The 20,789-nt window shown below is 50.9% G+C and overlaps 1 protein-coding gene across 17 annotated transcripts in view; it reads right to left on the minus strand.

Annotated features, from left to right (window-relative positions):
* Positions 1–20,789, minus strand: part of ATP2B2 (ATPase plasma membrane Ca2+ transporting 2) — a 390,019-nt gene that overhangs the window by 117,096 nt on the left and 252,134 nt on the right. For all 17 annotated transcript variants that reach the window (XM_032149713.2, XM_032149717.3, XM_032149706.3 and 14 more), the window contains one exon: positions 12,209–12,725. In XM_032149713.2, coding sequence (XP_032005604.1) covers positions 12,209–12,407 — 199 coding nt within the window. In that variant the 5' untranslated portion in view covers positions 12,408–12,725. The remainder of the gene's footprint in view (positions 1–12,208; positions 12,726–20,789) is intronic.

Below are 20,789 nucleotides of genomic sequence, written 5' to 3' on the forward strand. Positions count from 1 at the left end.
TGCCAGATGGCTGTGTGAGGTTGAACAAGATGCCTCCCTCTCTGGGCCTCAGCTTCTTAACCTATATGACGACGATGATAATGATAATAGTAATAGTAATAATAATAATGATGATGGTCTCCACTTCCAGGGGTTTCCTGGGCAGTGCTAAGTGTGTTGACTCACATCAGCTCATTTATTACTTCTCACAGCCCAGAAATAAGAATGATTTCACAGAGGAGTAAACAGATTCTGAAAGCTGATGTCATTTCCTCAGCACAACATAGCTAGTGGGTGGCAAAGCTGGGGTTCAGACCCAGGATGTCTGCCTCTTAACTCTGTCACCACACTGCCACTTCCTAATGCCCACTTCTTAACGCCCACTGAACATCGGGCTTGGGGGTCAGACACATCAGTACAGCAGTGAGCCTGTCCCTCATTGCAGTCCTCTTGCTGTCCTGGCCATGTCCCCACTTTACAGAAGCAAACGCTTCAGCTCTGAGGACTGAAGTTGTTTTCCCATGTCAGAGTGTTCTGGGCTGAATCATGCTCCCCAAAATCCATATGTTGAAGTCCTAACCCTCAGTACCTTAAAATTGTGATGGTATTTGGAGATAGATAGGGACACTGCAGTTACTAAGTTAAGATGAGGCCATTAGGGTGGGCCTAATCCATGGTATAATTGACACCCTTATACAAAGAGGAAATTTAGGCAGAGAGACAGATATGCATAATGGGAAGATAATGTGAAGAGACGTCGGGAGAAGATGGCCATCTACAAGTCTCCAGAACTGTGAGAGAATGAATTTCTGTCATTTAAGCCACTCAGTCTGTGGTCTTTGGATGGCGTGGCTGAGCTGAGGCTCTGCGGGGAGCCAGGAGGTTGCAGGGGAGACCAGGCAGTGGGGCCGGGGGTGTCTCTGCCCCCTGGCCCATACCCACTGTGTGCTGGGCAAGTCCCTTCTCTCCTGGGTCTCAGTCTCCCCATGTGCACCCTGGGATTGCTGAATCAGATGGTCCCTGAAGGCCCTTCCAGACCTGTTGTCTCATGGGTCCATGAGTCCCTCAGGCTCCTATTCCAGCTGCTCTGACCCCACTGAGCTGGGGTGTGCTGAAGGGGGAGGCCCCAGGGAACACTCCATTCTGCTGTTCTTTCCAGCAGAGCTTTCCCAAGGGCTCACCCAACAGCCTGCCCTCCTCAGTGTGGGCTGTTTCTCCTTTGTCCTACTTCCTGGCGACTGCTCTGTCCAACTGCCTGCCAATCCAGTGTCAGATACTCTCATCACACTGTACCTGCATGTGACACTGTCCTCCGACCTCTGACATCTTCTTTGCCTGCTTCCTGCTCTTTCCCTTTGGGGTGGAGGCTAGGGCAGGTGGGTCCTAGGGAACCATCAGCTGAGGCACTAATTTCCACTGACTATAAATAACTCTGGGTCTGAAACCACAGCAGGGGCCTGGATTGCACCAGGAGGAGTAAGATAATCGTTGTGGGGTGAGGAGGGCCTGTATAAATAACTTACCCGCCCTGTCTGGGCCTCTCGGGTGACAGGCAGGCCTGGAGGCAGAGGATCTCTCCAGTTGAACTCGGGGCCTTTGTGGGACCCAGGCTGGGTGGATGACTCAGGTCCTACCAGCATTTGAGACGGCCCGCCTGCAGTTATACAGCAACATTTCTCACCCCTTAGCCCATGTGACAGATGAGGAAACTGAGACCCAGGGAGGAGAAGTAATTGGAAACTGGGGTCCAGGCCCCTGGGCTTCTGGGAACTAGAGAACTGTTGCCAGGGATGCCCAAATTCTGGTCCCCCGCTAAACCTGACCTTTGGGAACCAGCGTGGGAGGGCCCTGAAGCTGCTTGGTAGAAAAGGACTGCTGGGCCAAGGCCTGGGGCAAAGGGCCCAGGGCACTGCCCTGGCCTGGGCACTGATGGGCCAAGGTTTTGAGGTCACGAATTTTCAAGTGAAGAGAGGCCTGGGGTCTGGCTGTGAGTCAGCCACCCTTTGACCCATCTGACGTCTCCATAGTGGGGGCATCAAGGCAGACAGTTTCACAGTAGTGGAATGTCTGAGCCTGGAGAAGCCTCAGAGACTACCAGACCAACCTTCTTTATTTTCCAGATGGGGAGGCTGAGGCACGGAACAGGGTGGAAGGAGCTTGGAGAGGGTCTCAGTCGATAAGGGCCAAAGTCAGGCTGATCTCCACCCCTGCCCAGCATGGGTGGACTGAGCACCCTTTTCCTGTACAGTCACATGCATCCCCCTGGGGCCCCTGCAAAGACCAACTTCGCCTAAGGGCCCTGGGCCAGTCACGTTGTGTGTTCTCTCATTTAATCCACAGTCAGTGTGGCCCCTGGAAGCCAGACAGTGTCTGCTCCATTTCACAGATTTAACAAATGATGCATTAAGAACTTATGTGGTCTGTGCCCCAACCCAGGCTTTTGGATACTCTAGTTTAGCATTTCTCTCCAGTATCAGAGGTTTTCAATTTTTTTTTCTTTTTTCCAACACTTTGTTAAAAAACCAAAGTCTTCAAAGCATTTAAAAAAAAGTATCAGGCCGGGCACAGTGGCTCATGCCTGTAATCCCAGCACTTTGGAAGGCTGAGGCAGCAGGTTTGCTTAAGGCCAGGAGTTCAAGACCAGCCTGGTTCACTGCAATCTTTGCCTCCCGGGTTCAAGCGATTCTTGTGCCTAGCCTCCTGAATAGCTGGGATTACAGGCATGTACCACCACATCTGGCTAATTTTTGATACCCTGTTTCTACAAAAATAAAATTAAAAAAATTAGCTGGGCATGGTGGCACATGCCTGTAGTCCCAGCTACTTGGGAAGCTGAGGTGGGAGGATCACTTGAGCCTAGGAGGTCGAGGCTGCAGTGACCTGTGATTATGCCACTGCACTCCAGCCTGGGCAACAGAGTGAGACTCGATCTAAAAAAAAAAAAAAAAAAAAAGGAGCGTCTCTGTCTCTGGTTCATGGTGGTGGGTGAGAAGCCCCAGAGTCCCATCCATTCAGTATCCCCTTGTCCCGTAGGGCACTTCTGTGGAACTCCAAGGCACTGGGGAACCCAGTGTGAGAACCATTTCCCCAACCTTCGGTTTCCCTGCATTCAGTGAATTCACTGGCTCTCCACGCACCTGGAGAAGGCTGTACTCAGGGCCTCATCTTACGGAGCTGGAGGCCCATTTCACACTCACAGGGACATAAACACTATTATCCAACCTGACAGTCTGCATACACAGCATGAACAAACAGACTAACAACCAGAGTCTACAAAAATGAATCTGTAGTTCACGGGCTGGAGTCCTCTGTGCTTTGCGATCTGTCCTAGGCTCCAGGCACAACGAATTCCTCACTGTTCCCTGTACTCATCCTGGTTGTCATCACAGGGCCTTTGCTCACGCCCCATTAACTGTGTGTGCTTCCCTCCCCATCTCTGCACACTCAACTCTGCCCTGTCCTTCCAGGCCTCACTCAGAGGAAGCTACTCCTGATTTTGTTCCCAGTCAGATGGGGATCACTCCTCCTTCGTCAACCTTTAGAACATTTCCTCTTGCAGTAGTTATTTTTGTCAATAGAAAGCAGCAGACTGAGGAGGTCATGTGTGCATATTTGGGAGCCAGACAGTGTAGGCACCAATCCTGGTCAGGTCACTTGTTAGGGGTGGTGCTCTGAGCCTCAATTTCCTCATCTGTAAGCTGGGATGACGACAGTTCCTGTTTCACAGGGGTGATGTGAAGATTATAGGAGAAAATGCCTTGAAGCCTCAGCAGGGAGCCTGGCTGCTGTTAGTGCTCAATATGTGTTAATTACTCTCTAGTATCATAGCTATAACTAGCATCGTGGCCAGTAACTAGTAGCACAGCTAGACTGGGAGAGTCTTAAGGTGGGGGCAGTTTACAATCCACCTTTGCACCTCCCTTTCCTGGGAATCTATAGGGAGCTTTGGAGAGTAAGGGGATCCGGAAGGGGTTCCTCCTTCCTCCCCCTGGCTACATCGAGGCCTTGGCTTCCTGCCCCCCTGGCTGCCATCTTTCCTATTGATTCCTGCCTGCCTCTGTGCCCTTGGAGTTGTTTGTCTTTTTGTTTTTTTTGAGACAGAGTCTCACTGTGTCACCCAGGCTGATTTTGGCTCACTGCAACCTCTGCCTCCCGGGTTCAAGCGATTCTTGTGCCTCAGCCTCCCAAGTAGCTGGGATTACAGGCGTGCGCCATCACACCCAGCTCATTTTTGTATTTTTAGTAGAGATGGGGTTCCACCATGTTGGCCAGGCTGGTCTCGAACTCCTGACCTCAAGTGATCCACCTACCTTGGCCTCCCAAAGTGCTAGGATTACTGGTGTGAGCCACTGCACCCGGCATTTCCTGTCTGACATCCTCTGCCCCCTTGAACCAAGAAAGGATATCCTTGAAGGCCGGCCCTGTCCCCATCTGCCCACCTGTTCTGTGTGTAGCCACATTACACAGACACTGCTCCTGAGAAAGCATATGGAAGAGATCTGGGTCTCTTCCCAGAAGAGTACATGTGGCCCAAGCCTGCACATACTAGGTGCATGACATATATTTGTTCAATAAATAAATGTGTGTCCACCTCCATCACTGCTTGGCATATTAGAAGCAGGGGGAAGCAATGGAGATGTTCCATCAGTTCTAGGAGGTGGGTGTTATTATCATATCATTTACAGGTGGGGAAACTGAGGTTCAGAGTGAGGGAATGACTTAAGGACTTAGAAGGTGAAGCTGGGACTCAAAGTCAACGGTCTCCATCTTCCTTCCCTTTTCTGAGCACATAGTAGGCACTTAGTGATTAGTGCATATTGATTCCGCAAAACGATAATGCCTTCATAGTAAGAATCAGGGCCCCCTTCCTCTCCAAGCCTTTGTTTCCTACTCAAGGGGCTGCTGTGAGGATCCCAGGGAACAATATGTTGGGAAGGCCTGGCTCTTAGTTTGCTCACAGTAAATGAGAGCCAGGGTAGCTTTGGGACTCAGGCCTCTGCATGGTGGGTCTGCCTAATGCTCTGCCTAAAGTGAGGCCCCGTGGAAACGCTGCCCTTACAACCCATCTCTTCTACCACCTCTCTGGGTGCCTGACTATGGGAAGCACCTAGTGGGCCAAGCAGCATGGCTCACGGGACATGAAGACTCCCTAGTCTTGCTGGAATCACCAGGAAGCCCTTCAGTCAGCTGCCGGGCAGGATCTTTATCTATCTGTCCTGTGCTCTCCCTGCCACCCCATGGCCTGCAGAATTATTTGCCCAGCAGACTCTACCACCTCACCCTATGACCATTGATAGCATGCATTGATTGACATGTGGGTTTATTTTATTGATGATTCAGAAGGATATGCAGGCAGCATTCTGGAAAGCATCCACACATGATTCATCGGAACTTCACATTAAACTGTGCTTTTGAAGGATTTTTTCCCCCATGGTAGTGGTGATGGGGGGAGGTGCATACACATTGCAAATCAAATACGGGGCTGACATTTTTTTTAACCAAGACTCACATGCATTGCTCAAGTCCATTGAGCTACCAAACAAGCTGCCTTTCTCTTCTTCACTAATTAAAACCCAACGTCTCCCTTGAAGCCACACAGAGAGTTCCCGGCAGAGAATAATAACAGCAATGCTGAAATAACACCTACCATGTGCCAGGCACTAAGTGCTTTGCACATATTACTTTAATGCTTACAGCGACCCTATGAAAGAGGCACTATTATGACCTCATGTTACAGATGAAGAAACTGAGGCACAGTTAGATAACTAGTCCAACGTCCCACAGCTGGATAAGAAGTGGCGCCAGGATTTGCACCATGATACCAAGTTGGCCTCTTCCCCACTGTGACACTAGTCATAGGCCTAGTCAGCCTGGACAGTCCCAGCTCATGCCTAGCACCCTGGTGTAATTACTAACGGTGCTGTGGTTTGGCTGGTAGAATCTTTAGCCATGTTATATTTCAGGTGGTTCTGAATCCTACCTTCTCTCCTCAGCTGTCTCCTCAATTCTGTTTTCTCCCAATCCAGGCCATGCTCTCCTCAAGAGCAGGCAACCTTTCTGCTCTTCCTCCCCAGCACACAGTAGGGACCTTCCATGCTGCAGGTCTCTATTTTCCTTCCCTCCTCCATTTTCCTTCCCTCTTCCAATCTCCTTGGGGTCTTGGTGGACTGACCCGCGCCCTCTGGTTGAGCATGTGACCAGGTCTGATCTATCAGCCCACTCCATCTTTAAGCTGCAGGGATTGGCTCAGGAGTGGCCAGGTGATTATAAGTGGCCCAGTGAGAGCATAGTCTGGGATTTTTAATGGTGCAGGGCCTATGAGGAGAGGCTGGGCTGCCCCGTTGACTAGGATGGGAGGATGTTAACCTGAAGCTGCTGGCACCCCCATGTGCTAAGACCCGCCTGAAAATGAAGCCAACACAGAGGACAGCAGAAGTGAAAGTAGGAGAGGGAAGGACAGAGTCCTCTTGGCAGCATTTGAGGTCCTGGAGCCAGCCGTGCCGGAGGCCAGGTCTATCCCTGGAGTTTTCAGCTGCACAAACCAGAAAACTCCTTTTGTGCATAAGCCAGTTCGAGATGGGTTTCTGTCAGATGGAGCCTTCATGGATAAAAATGCTCAGCAAATACTGGGCCTAGATTCTTCTGTAAAAGCACTTTCAACTCACGGTCTACAAAAGGCAGAGAGTGGAAGTAGTACAGTTCTCATTTCACAGATGAGAAAACTGAGGTTGTCGGAGACTAAGTATCTTGCCTGAGGTCTCCCACATACTTGGTGACACAGGTGAGGCTGGGACACTTCACCAGTCGTCATGTCTTCCCCCCACCCCTGCATTTATTTGAGAAGGCAGCTGTGTTTCCTCAGCCTCTCGTATACTCAGGAGTTTTTCTCCTCTCGGCCTCATACCTGACAGAGTCCTGGGCCTTAGAATGGAGCATGGGCCGCTTCACATGAAGGCCCTGGAGTGGGGCTGCAAGGCTTTCCCAGTCATCTCTGGCCAGGCAGTGAATTCCCCGTACTGACTCCGTGTCTGGGCAGCCCCCACGCATGACCCTGCCCAGGCTTCTGCCGACTCTGTGGCTGCCCTGGCTTCCTTGTTGACCTCTCAGGGTCTCAGTGATCCTTGGGTTGACGGAACACAGAGGGAACTGAAATGTGGCAACAACACACGGAAGACCGCTGCCCCTGCCTCCACATCCTCCTGCTGTCCAGCTAGCGGCAGCCCCATGGACGTTCTCGTTCAATATCATATTCACATGCAGCACAAAGTACCCGTCATCTCCCGTGATCTGCTCTCTTGTCCTCCCTCAGCCCTGCTCTCTCCTCCACTTGGGCAGGCTGTGGGATTCATACAAAATTAACTGGAGGTTCCGTTTCACAGCACTCTGCAGTATCCAGTTCCCACCCCACCCTGCTGCCGCCCCATCTTTGTCCCCCTTATCAACCCCGCCAGGAAACATGCTACGTGGCAAACACCCAGCAGCAACCTATCATCGTCACCCTTTCTGACAACCCGAGGTGGGTGCAGGTGTCAGGAAGTGAGCAATGAGGGCTGTGTGTGCAATGGCTCAGGGCAGCGCAACACTGGGCTCAGGGAACTGGAGCCATCTGCTCCATGGGTGACACAGGGTGTCCTGTGTCTGTCCCCAAGCCTGCAGCCTTCTGTCTCATGAAAGGAGGGGCACTAGGACATCCCCTGCCTCTTCTTTCTTCCTCCTTTTCTTCTTTCCGCGAATATTTCTTGAGCTCCCAGGCAATGCATCAGGTGTTGGAGACATGGTGGAGAATGACACAGAGCTCCTGCCTCTAGGCCTCCCGGACCACCTGGCACTAGTCGCCCATCTTTCTACGTCCTCTGATGGCATGTTAACTCTGCATTGGGCACCACCACTGTCTTATCTGACTGCCTAATTCTTTCAAGGGGATGGGGCCCATACCTGTTGTTTTTAAAAGAAACACTGGAGTATAATAACAATGATAATAAACACCACTCTGTAGATGTCTAAGGTCTGCCTTGCACAGTGGCTTATCTAATTTAATCCTCACACCATTTGCATGAGGTGGGTACTGTTACTACCCTCACTTCACAAATAAGTCCATTGAGGTTCAGAGAGGTTAAATTGAACTCTCCCAGTGTCCCTTGAAGAGAAAGACACTCAGGAATGGAACTCAGGTTTCTGGGATTTTAATGTCCTTGGCTGAAACAGTGTGGAAGGACAGGGAGCAGTAGAGGTAAGAAGATAAAGGCGTTAATTAGAATGGAACAGAACCAACAGTGGAAGAGGAAAGGAGTGGAGTTTAGATGGGGGTAGAGGCTGCCCTTGGCCTCACAGCCTCACTGGGGGGCAGGTTTACCCAACAGGTGTCACGAAAGTTGGGTCTCCAGGTGGGACATCCAGTACTGCTGAGCTGTGGGAGCTGAGCCACACCCCGAGCTGGCTGCTAGCGGTGCCCTGAGTGAGCGCTGATTCCCTGTGGCCTCAAACCCCATTTGTCACTTTCAGAGATCTTTTTGCCTAAAATTAGCTGGACTTGAATGGGAAGGCTAATTTATGCGTGGCCTGGAGCGTTTCCTGCAGTGTGACTCAGAGGCCAGCTCTCTGCTCACGTCGGCAGATTAGGGGTAGGGGGTGTCGGGAATGGTCAACCTGAGTCCCTGTGTCCGGAGCTGGCACAGCCCAGACCACGGAGCTTTTAAACTGGGGCTGGGGCTGTGCCAAGGATTTCTCTAAATCAGAAGATGGCCAAGCAGAGTGGGACAAGTGCTCCATATGAGACAGAGTAAAGGAAGTGTCTCTTGGCCCCGCCCTATTCAGGCCTTGTCCTACAGTGGACGCCAGAGGACTCTTCCCAGGTGGCCGTGCTTGGCTCAGGTCTGAGCATGGGGCTGAGTTCAAAGCCTGCTCTGACCTGAACTGTAGCAGTGACCTTGAGCCCTCATATCCCCCTCCATAAAATGGGGTAACAGCACCCGTTTCCAGGAACACGTGTCATAGAGATGCATAACAGCCTTGTACAAAGTGTTTCTCATATGTGGACACTGGCCACCATTCCAACCTTTCTGGAGAACGTGCCCACTTTTTCCCGAGTGATGATACTCATCATGAAAACAGTGACAAGAGCTGACATTTATTGAGTACTTTGATGCTGGGCACTTGACCTGATTTTATTCAATATTCACAGCCCATTTTATTGATGGGGAAATGGAGGTGTTTAGTCACTGGCGCTGAATCCTACCACACAGATCTACCCGTGTGTCAGGGACTATTCTAAGCGACTTCATTTTGTCCTCCCCCAGCCCTGTGAGGTAGTCACTATTACTATCCATGATTTACAGATGAGGAAATGGGGGCACGAAGAGTTTGAGTAACTTGCCCAGAGTCCCACAGCAGGCAAGTGGCAAAGCTGGGATTTGAACCCGGGATGCCCAGGTTTGGGTCTGTGGCATTATGCTCTTCTGCCCCTCCCCAAATCTCTTCCAGCCTTGCACCTCCCAGCCCCCTGGGAGATGCTTCTAGGGACCAATGTGGCAGGAGCTCCAGGAAATCCTATGATGGGCTTTGCTTCTCCTCAGAGATCTTGCCCGTCAGAGATCTCATTTGATTCTCATGAATGACCAGGAGACCAAGGCTCAGAGAGGTCAGATGAAAAGGCCCAAAGGCACACGGCTGGCAGGCAGCAGAGCAATAGAGATGTCATTATTGTTTCCATTTTACAGATGAGAAAACAGAGTTCTTTTCTTTTCACCTGAAGCCTCACTTCTTGCAGCATACCAGTTGTTCTGTGGAATTCCCTCTAAGAAATGCTGCTGTAGGCCATACTACATGCTTTCCCTTCTCTTTCCTCCATAGCCAAGTCCAAACACCTTCCTCTCCGCGAAGCCTTCCCTGACCTTCACTGCCCACCAGCCTCACTAGTGCTGAGTCCTGGGGTCCTTGCTGCACTTGGTCTTGATTATCTGCAGTTTGGGCTACTCAGCTGTCTGAGAGCTCCCCCACCTTAGGCTGGGACTTAGTAGCTGTGTCTCAGAGTTTTACAGGGTCCTCATCTGTGCCAGGCACCAGGTTGGGCACGGGATGTACAGAGAGAGCAGATAGGGTTCCTGCCTCAGCTAGGCAATACTCCCTCTAGCAGTACAGAGTGGGCTCCCAGGAACCAGCCAGAAATGGCCCTGCAAGGGTGCTGGAACTTGGCCATGTGCTGCTCAACTTCCCAGCTCTGGGGAGCCTTTCTGGTGGGAGTGGTAGGTGGTTTTCTTAACTAGGGTCCACAACCCTGCTTTGGGGGGTCTAGAAACCCACAAATAGTGTGAGCCACACCTGTTGTATGTGGTTGGCTGATTTTCTGAGAGAGGGGCCACAGTGCCCATCAGCTTCTCCCCAGGGACTGGGGCTGAGAGACATTTAAGAATTCCTGATTCAAGGCAATCTCCCAGTCCCCAATCAACAGGCAAAGGCCACTTGAACAGCCCTGCCTGCCAGCAGTCCTCGTGTGCCAACCTGATGGTGCAGGGGAGCATGGACCATTCTGCCAGGGATAAGCGACCACAAGAAGCTGGGACCCAGAAGTCTCCAAGCAAAGCCGATGCCCATCCAAGCAAAGCCGATGTGCCATCTTAGGGCCACAAGCAGCTGTTTTTAAGCCTCGTGCCAGAACCATACTATGAGGAAAGGTTACTTCCCCTATTCCTACCCTCCCTGCCAAAACAAAAAAACAGCACCCAGTGAGAAAAGGTGTTTCTAAACTTCTGCCTGGGCTCAGGCCATGGGCAAAATGTCAGTGAGAACAGTCAATGTGGGAAGAAAAACCCATTTTAGCTTTTCTTTCTGACCCAGGAGAGCAGACAAAGAGGGACACAGACAGCCGGGAGTTGCTGGGTGTAGTGGAGTGTAGGCACACGTGACCAGTGGACTGCCAGGCAAGCCCTGGAGGAAATGCTGCCAGGGCTAGAGTCCAGCAGAGCCCAGGGCTCAGAGGACTGGACAGAGGAGACAGGCTCCTCTTCTGTCATACAGGATAACAGTTCAGATGCTGCCTGCCTCCCAGGTGGTGGTCGATATCTGGGGAAGGACTTGACATCCACTTCTCCTTAGAATAATCATGGCTGCCACTTTGAGCACCTACTGTATGCCCAGCCACGCACTAGGCATTGTCAGGTAGGCATTGGCCCATTTTCCAGGAGAAGAAAACTGAGGCTCGGTGCAGTTTTGCAGAAACGTTCAGGGTTGGGAGTGTCAGTGCAGAGCCTCACACACGTGCCTGTAGGGTTAACGTAGGGAATGCTTCCTTTCTATGGTGAGCTGAAGGTAACTTGTGGCAGGTAACCCAAACCATGAGGTCTGGTGCCCAAGCTGGGCTGACTTCCCTTGTATCTGTTTTGGGGCAGAGGACCTAGCTTTGGTCCCTTCTAGAAAAGCCCCCAGGAGCTGAAACACACTCTAAAGATTCCAGGCCTGCTCAATTTTGGCAGTTGCAAGAAAGCCCCACTCCACCCTCAGGGCAGGACATACAAGGACATCTGTCACCCTTCCTATTACAGCCATCTTCCTATTGCTTTGTCTGCCCAGCAACTCTAGAGCTGTGATGCCCCAGAGCCCCAGCGATCCCCAACCAGAGTCTGGATTTGAGAGACAGACTTGATTCCAGCCCAGTGGCAGGTGATTGGCTGTACATTGGTGGTGCTATGGTTCCACGTTCAAGCCCACACTAGGGAATTCCTGGGGCCTGGGGAAGGAAGGACCAGGCCTTCATGGTTGGAACCCCCAAATCCAACCACTATGGGCTAAGTGGGGAAAGCAAAAGCCCCTCCTGGGCCTGAGTGCAGGTTCCATGTTGGTTCTACCCAGTGGCCCTTCTGCCTCTGCCTCAGAGACTAGTGCCTCCCATATTAATAGAATGTTGAACTCGCCACTCTATGGCTGTGGGGCCCCTTGTCTCCAGAACACAGTCTTGACCCAGCTCTCTTCCTGCCGTTCTCTCTGCAGGTGGCTTAGGTCATGCCCAACCCCTGATGAAGCCGTTCCCCAGCCTATCCAGAGGGGCTGACACTCAGCCTATCCAGAGGGGCTGATACTCAGCTAGAATGCACTACAATGGCCATTCTGCCATTCTGGCATTTCAGCCTTTTTCTGACACATCCCTGCTGTTACATACTATGAATATGGCCCCTGTGGCCAATTCAGATGGTGGCCACCTAGGCTGCAGCCCTGGGTTCAAGTCACGAACACTTACCTTCAACAGGTGAGGTTTTGAGGCGCCGGCAGATGGCTTCGGTGTCCCCATAAGTCTCCTTGATCTTGACCACAGCCTCAGTGCCCCGCAGCTCCATGAGGGAGCGGAGCTCCTCCATTGTGCACCCGAACTCGCCCCCATGGCTCGACTCATTTCTTTGGTTTTTGGAGTAAAAGTCGCTGTTGGTCATGTCACCCATGTTTGCTGCAGTCCCTGCTTGGGCTGGGCCCAAGGGTCAGCACTGGACAAGAAGCTGCCGGGTGATGGTTGCTTGTGGCTGTCCTCAGCACACCCTCACTGGTCAGCTGTGGCACCAGGTGGCCGACTCCGGGTCCCGGGGGGTGGGGGTGGCCGAGGCGGGCTGGTGACAGTGGTGGTGAGCTCCAAGGGCTGTCCCCCGGTGTGGGACGAGGTCCAGGGGCCGGAGGGGCTCAGGGCTGTAGACCCAGGAGTCTCCATTCAGTGGGGCCCATGCTGCTCCCTGGAACTGGCATCTACATGGTCGGGGTGGTGGCTCCTGTGGGACAAGCACAGAGTGAGTGACAAAGGCCAGGCACTGGAGGCCACATGGGACAGGTGCTCAGGAAGGCCCCAGGCACACACACAGCAACCCAAACAACACTGACTACACACATGCCCCCTAACACACCAGCTCATACTGTAAATCCAATGCTCCTAGTGCCAACCCAGGCACTCCACAATATGCCACCCTCAAGGCATAGCCCCATAACACACTCTAACTCCCTATTTGTGTGTTGTGCTGTGGAACACACTGGCTTCACAGCACACACCCTGTGTGTACACACATCCCCCGACACATAGCTTCTGGCATGTCCTTGTGTCCTGTGCCACTGCCACACACACATCAACATCCAGGCCCCATGCACCAGCTTTGAGCCATACAACTTAACCTCCCCACCCCTTTCCCTCAAGAATTGCTGTGCTCACAGGCTCGCTGAGCACACCCAGACTCCATTTCCCTCTTTCTCTCACTATCCTTAACATGTTTACACACGCCCCATGCCCACATAATCTGAGACACACTCCCCCAAATACACAGTTCCCAGGTTCCCCGCCCCTACAAATCCTCCCTCCACCCATGCCACCTGTGTCCACCAATACACTCTTCTCCCACATCCCTCCCCACTCAGGTCTCACAGGCATGGGGATGGGAGAAAGCCCCCCACCTGCACCCACAGGCCCCCACCATATTAATCGAGGCCCTCAGCCTGGCCAGAGAAGCCAGCTCATGCATATTCACAAGAATGTCATTGAGCCCAGAGCTTGGTCCCAGTATGAGTTCAGGTCCATGGAGCCCTCACCTGGTAGGGGGAGGGGTGGTCCCTACGGACCAGCACCACGGACAGCGGCTGCCCGTCCCTCTCTGGAGCCCAGGAGGAGGTGGGAGCTCTGGCTTCTCCCTGCCCGCCCGGCCACCCTTACAGGAGTGCGGCATCTGTGGGGCTGCCAGGAGAGAATCCAATCCACCCCGACACCCAACACCGGAGGCCGAGGCCCCAGCAAGCGTTGGGTGACAAAGGGCCCCAGCTGAGCTCGACTGGGTCTGGCACAGGGAGCAGCCCCGCCCCGCAGTCACGGACAGCTGGCCATCCGGGGCCCAGGACGGTGAGGGGAAGGGGTGAGGGAAGGAAGGCAGGACTGACCCCCTCCCCAGCTCCAACTCCTCCTCTGCCTTATCTCCTTCATAACCTTTTCGTCTTTCACACATTTTAGAGCTAGAGGCATTCTAGGGCTAAGTCACTTTCCCAGCGAGGAACCTGAAGCTCAGAGAGGGAAAAAGCACCCTTCCAGAGCCGCACAGAATGAGAGTGCTGAGGAGTGCAGAAGGAGATGGTCTCCTGGCTCATAGCCCCGGGCTCCTCCCCTTCCCCTAGGGGGTGCTCCCGCGTTTGTCTCCGAAGAGCCCTGGTGGGTGGGTGGGTGGACTGTGCCAGGCAGCCGCTAAGAACACAGTATCTGGAATCGGGGTAATTTGGGTTCAAATCCTGGCTGTGGGACCCTGGGCAAGTTCCTTCAGTTTTTGGAGCCCTGGTTCACTCATCTGTAAATTGGGGGCAAAACAGTCACTCTTCCTTACCCCCACCCCTGACTACTTCCCAATTTACTGAGAACTAATTATAAACCATATTCAAATCCAGTGTGTTTCTAGATTTGGGGCTTCCCAGTCTTGGGTCACGGGGTGCTGGAGCCACAGGAGAAACCTTAAATGTCTTACACAAGGTACACTTTTACTCAGGGATGCAGTAGGAAGATTATTTTTACATTGAGACTAACAGGTCTCTTATGGAATAGAACATAAAATGGATGTGATACCTCAAGAAGAGACACAGAGACACGAGACACCAAAGAAACTGCATGCTTGGTGCTCCCACCTACAATACTCAAGAGAGGCCATGTTCCTTGGCCATGGATGGAACACACACCATCCACAGAATCCATGAGTTTTGACCCCACCAATGTATTCCTTGGAGGAGCAGGTGAGGCAGGGACCAAGAATGTGAATAAAAAAAAAACAATACCCCCCTGCCATTTCCTAAGCATCTACTATGTACCAGGCACTGTGGGATGAGTTCTGTATCATCCATCCAAGGTAAATTCTATAAGCGTTGACCAGAAAAGCACTTGGCTCCTTGTAGCTACCTAGTAAACAATTGTTAAATGAATAAATGAATGAATGAAAAGCAAACAGACACTATCTCCTGTACAACCCTGTGAAGTGGATACTAGAATTATCTCCATTTTATGGACCAAGAGAATGAGGTTCAGAGGGGTGAAGTCACTTGCCCAAGTCACAGTGGGGAGATGCCAGGGAGTGGAAGATCTTTTCAACCTTAGACCTTGGACTCTTGTCCACCACCCTGTAAGAAGGGCCTGGCAGTGGCCTGGTCTAGGATGCTGAACCTCTCTGGGGAGAGTGTTGGCATTTGGGTTTGAGCCGAATGCTCTCCTCCCCCTGCTACAAGCTAGTGCAGAACCTCAACATGGCTCCCTCCCCAGTCTAGGGCCACCCACAGGAGGCGAGGAGAGACCTCTGAGAACATGTGGGCCCTTGTTCAGGGTTGGATGAGGCACTAGGTCTGTGCAGGGACGGGGCGGGAGCTTTTACATTTAGCAGTGCTCTTCCTGCTGCCTGCTCAGTGTAAATGTGTTTCGTGCATGTTCAGGAAGCTGGGTAGAGAAAATCCAAATGGCAGGAGTAAGACAAGGATAGAGTGAGGCAAATGGGCTACAATTGGGGCAGAAGGAAGGAAATGAGGTCAGGGGTCCTTCAGGCCAATGCAGTGGCTGGGGCTTCTAGGAGAGATGGGTCTCAGATGCTGTGGGAAGGTTGAACCCCGCTAGAGGGGCAAGCGCTGGGGAGGTGATTTGACTAAGAACTTTCCAGAACAGGCTTTGCTTACTCAGGGACAAGAATTGAGATGAGGAGATGCAGACCTTCTGTCCAGAAGGAACTTGGGACTGACCTGGAGCCCCAGGAGGCCTCAGTCCTTGGCGCTTAAGCAACAAGCCTGGATTGGGTGAAGGCAAAGCTGGTGAACATTTACCACCCACACCTGCACTAAACTTACTGGCAGTAGAAATCACCTGTGATTCTGAGCTAGTCGCCTGGATTCTCTGTCTTAGCTTCAGCATTTATAATTTGGGGCTACTGATATATAACATTGCCTGACTGGCACAGGATAAGCATTTATTGAGTGCTTATTAGGTGCCAAGCACTCTGAGTGTTTTACAGAAACATCTATCTCAGAGACGCGGCAAGGTGTTATGCATAGGGCTCTGGAAACCACTAATTCTGAATTCAAATTCTGGCTCCTTCATCTCCCAGCTGAATGGGAAGGAAATTAACTTTGATTTCATTATCTTAAAAAAAGCAGAGGGGAATAGGAGTATCTACCTCATAGACGTTATGAGGCATAAATGAGTTATTTCATTTAAAATACTTAGAACCAAGCCCAGAACATAGTCAGCACTCAAATTATTGTGATTATTATTGTCAATCCATAAACCACTTTATGAGACCTTATTATCCCTAGAACATATGAGGAAACTGAGGCCAAGAGAGATGAAGTAAATTGCTCAAGATCACATGATTAGTGAGTGGTGGATCTGGGATTTGAACCTAGGCAGTCTGGGTCCAGAGACACACTCCTAATCAGGATGCTTTCCTGCTTCCCCTGGTGAATCTCCCTCATGAGGTTCTTATGACACTTAAACGAAGTGCCATATGTGAACGAAAGTGCTTTGCAATCCACAAGGGACTTTCTAAACCCGAGGTGCTGTTTTCTATCTGTGCCCGTGCTACCTGCGGCGTGGCTTACAGGCACTGATAATTACGTCTCTGACAGTACAAGCAAGCTCTGAGAATCGTTAGCAGCAATTATATCTGTGATCACAACAGTAGGCATGAGTTAATGGGCTACTGTTGATTTTAATGACTACTGTGATAAGATGAAAAATGATCTTCAACTATCTATCCATCCACCCACCCATCAATCCACACACCCACCCATCCACCTGCCCACTCACCCACCCTTCCATTTATTCATCCATCCATCCACCTATCTACCTACCCATCCACTCATCCATCCATCCATCCGTCCATCCATCCATCCATCCATCCACCTGCTCACACACCGACACTTCCATCCATCCACCCACCCACCACCCACCGACCCATCTACTCATCCACTCCATCCATCCATCCATCCATCCATCCATCCATCCATCCATCCATCCACTTACCCATCCAACCATCCATTCAATGATTGTGTTTTGGGTACTACACAGTGCCAGGTACTGAACAATACAGAGAGGATCCCTGCCCTCTACGAGCCCACAGTGAAGAAGAGAGACAACTAAATTAGTGATTTCTATGACTTGAAGGGTTTGCCATCATGGGGACCCCCAGGTGCTGTGGACACACAGAGCAGGAAGACCTGAACTGGCCCAGGGTAACCAGGAATGCCTTTCCTCTCAGCTCCAAGTAGAGATTTTTTTTTCTTCAGGTAAAGAAGGACTTAATAAAAAGATGAATCATGAAGAAACTGAAATACACAACTGTCTGTTAGTAAAAGGTGCAGAAGGAAAACAGTGTGAGCCAGTATAGAGGGATAGAACTCTGGGATAACAAAATTAATTAAAAATCAGAACTCCACCCTGAAGGCGACTGATCTCATACTTCCTTCTCTACCTTTTCTGATGTGGCTTGTTCCCTATCCCTGCTTCATCTCATGGGTGCAAACATGAGGTCACCCCTTTTCTGGGCATTTTGTTTTTTCATTCCAAGCTGTAGAGCCCACTTTGGTGCTTGCTCTGATAGCAAGATTTGCTGGAAAAGTGTGAAGTCCACCAGCACAAAAGCTACTTGTATGATATTATACAAATGACCTTTTCACAGACGGACAGAACTGAGGACCCCATAGTTTGCATAGAATACCTCAGATGCCTGACTCCTGCAGATGTGCCATGTGTCTGTTCAGAACACTCTTCACTACCTGGGCCTTTGCCTCCCTAACAGCTGCTGTCCTGTTCAGCCTCAGTGTCCCTTCCTTGGAAGCCTTTCCTGACCACCTAGACTGCATAAATGCTCCTGACTCCCAGGTGCCTCCCGGATTGTAGTACACTTTACACTGTATTGCTTGAGCCTGCTTAACTGTTTTGTTTCCCCAGGATTCTGAGAGCATCACGTGGGCAGTTGCTATGTCTCTTCTGTAACTAGTGCAGTGTCTGGCATCCAGAAGGCACTCAATAAATATTTGGTGTTGGGTCTACGGCCTATGGAAGCTGTGACTTTAGATAGGTCCTCAGACCTCAGTTTGCTCATCTGTAAGATGGGCTAGTGATTCCTACCCTGCCTACCTTAAGAGTTTTCTGGGGGGTCAGGAAAGATAACAAAATCAGCATCATAGTTTTTCTTTGAGATGCATGCACTGCCCTCCACTGTCCAGTTTCCCCTCTTTGTAATGAGGCATCAGCGTGAGGGTGAAGCTGGGACAGGTAGCTGTTCCCTCAGCCACAACCCCACCAGATTCTCAGGCTCTTGCTGCCTCGTCCAAATATCACGTGACCTACACTCTATGGCTGAGAGACTAAATGAACTGTGTGACCTTGGAGAAGTCATCTAACTTTGCTGGGCTTCCTCTGTAAAGTGGGGATGACCCTGTTCGTCTTACAGGCTGCTGCAAGGATTCAATGAGAGCCAGCTCCTGGCCCAGAGCAGAAAATGAAACACTGGCTTCCTTGAGTCCCCCCTGCTCCCCTCCTCCTAGTTATTAGCAAATGTTCCTCCCTCATAGTTGCAATGAGGTTCACTTGCAGTCAGCTCTCAACACTGCACAGGTGAGCACCCCTGCCCTAAGCAATGGGCACACAGGCCCGGACAGAGCGTATAGCCCGACCTGGCCTAAAGAGGTTGAGCAACACACTAGGGGTCACACAGCCAACTGAGACCAAAGCCCAGTGAGAATCTCCTCCATGTTTTCCCAGCTCCAACGGTGTGACCCTGAGCAAGCCCCTTTCTTCTCTAGGCCTCAGTTTCCCCATGTGGGAAGTGAAGGGATTGCATTAGTGCTCTCTGGAGTCCCTTCAGGCTCTGATGTGCCAGGCCCTTCAGAATCCAGGAGAACATTCTGACAATATTGGATTTATGCATTTCAGTTTCATCTTATTAGCATTTAAATTACTCTGTATTGTTACATTTCAATGACTCAAGAATAGGTTAGGGGTGCCTTAATAAAAAGTCTTTGCCAGAAGGGAGGCTGGGAGAGGAAGGAGCAATATTTTTTTGTTTGTGGAGTTAATTTCACAAAGAAGGAATCTATCTTTCAAAGGAAGAATAAAAAAATAAACCAAACAAATCCCCAAACCAACAGCTTTTCAAATCCTAACTGAAGGATGGTAGCTGGGACAGTCGTACATGAATTATGTGCTAAAAATAACTTCTGGATGCCAAATTCTTCTGTTTTAAGACATGCTGAATTTAAGTGCCACCTTAATATGTATTTTTAAGGTCACTTTTCCATTGAATCATCAATGACTGATGTGGGGCACAAGTCCGGTTTGAAGATCCCCAGTGATGGAAGCCTAGCTCTGCTAGTTACTAGTTATGTGACTTGGGCAGGGCTCTTAATCTTCTGTGCCTTGGTTTACCCTCCCCAACATGGAGACAACCCTACAGCCTATCTCACAGGGTTTTGTAAGGATTGAGATAGAGCTAGCACAGTTTCTGGCAACGAGGAAACACTTGTTAAATGGTGACTGTCCTGTGATAATTTAACTTACTCCCTGCCTCCAATCGCTCCCAGACCAGCGTGTACCCCATAGTGCCATATTTCAAAGGGAACTCAGCTCTGACTTTCCCATGCCCACCAGGCTCTTTGTCACCTCTCAGGTGGCTGGGGAGGCCTCCAGCTTGTTGGCACAGCAAACAAGGCTAGTTTCCCTTCTGTTCTGGTCTTGATGAACTACTTATAGTTCCCATGAGGTAGGATGTTTGCTTTCCTCTCCTGGTTGCAAATTCTGGCCTTTCTGTAGGGGCCGCACTGCCCCAGTGATGGAGAACCCTCTTCCTCCGTGCTGAACCCAAGGAAACAGGTGAACTCAGCCTGCAGTTCGGGGTGGAGGGCCAACAGCTCCTCCCTTGTCCTCACCCAGAGAGCCTCAGCCATTCTCTTAGATATCCTCTCTGGGGGAGGCAATTTCCTCTGCACGTGTGTGTAAGGAGGGAGAACCTGATGGTGAGTGTGGATGTAAGCAGGCATGGCAGTGTGAGTGTGCTAGATCAGTGTGTCTGTAGGGTGAGTGTGAGTGTGGGGTGAGTGTGGGTGTGCAGGGTGAGTGTGGGTGTGTTAGACCACTGCGAGTGTGCAGGGCTAGTGTGACTGTGCAGGTTGAGTGTGGGTGTGTAGGGTGTGTGGGCATACAAGGCATATGTGGGTGCAGGGTTAGTGTGAGTGTGCAGGGCTAGTATAGATATGCAAGATGAGCGTGGGTGTGCAGGGTTAGTGGGAGTGCATTATGGTGGTTTTCTTAGTATGAGTGGGACAGGGTCTGGGGGCACACCTGTGTCAGAAGAAGTGTGCAAATGCTGGTCTTAGAGTAGGGCTGTAAGTGACTGTGCTTTGTGTGTGGAAAAGAGGGTCCCTATGATGTATCAGTGGACATGTGGTTGGTGTGAGTGACCCCAAAGGACAAGGTGTGCCACACAGGTCTACTGGAGCATGTCAGCATGAGTGAGTGTGTGTGTGTGTGTGTGTGAGAGAGAGAGCGAGCCCAAGATATCTGTGCCACACCTGTCTTTGGGTGTGCAAGCCCCATGATGTGTGAGTGTCTGTGTGTGCATGTGCTCAAAGCTGAAGAAGACAATCTCACAAATTTTCACAGTTGAGGAGAGAGAACAGGGAAAGAGGAAGGGAACTGAAAATGAATACCTCAGAAGCAAATTTAGTGCTATTTTTAGACAACTCCTATTCTGTTAACCAGAAAAGGAAAAACTAAAAAAAATCCCAAAGAAACAGCCTTGCATCAGCCTTGAAGGCACAGGTGGCAGAAGTAGGTCTAA

This window comes from Hylobates moloch, unplaced genomic scaffold (genome assembly GCF_009828535.3).
Source record: "Hylobates moloch isolate HMO894 unplaced genomic scaffold, HMol_V3 SCAFFOLD_4, whole genome shotgun sequence".
Taxonomy (NCBI): domain Eukaryota; kingdom Metazoa; phylum Chordata; class Mammalia; order Primates; family Hylobatidae; genus Hylobates; species Hylobates moloch.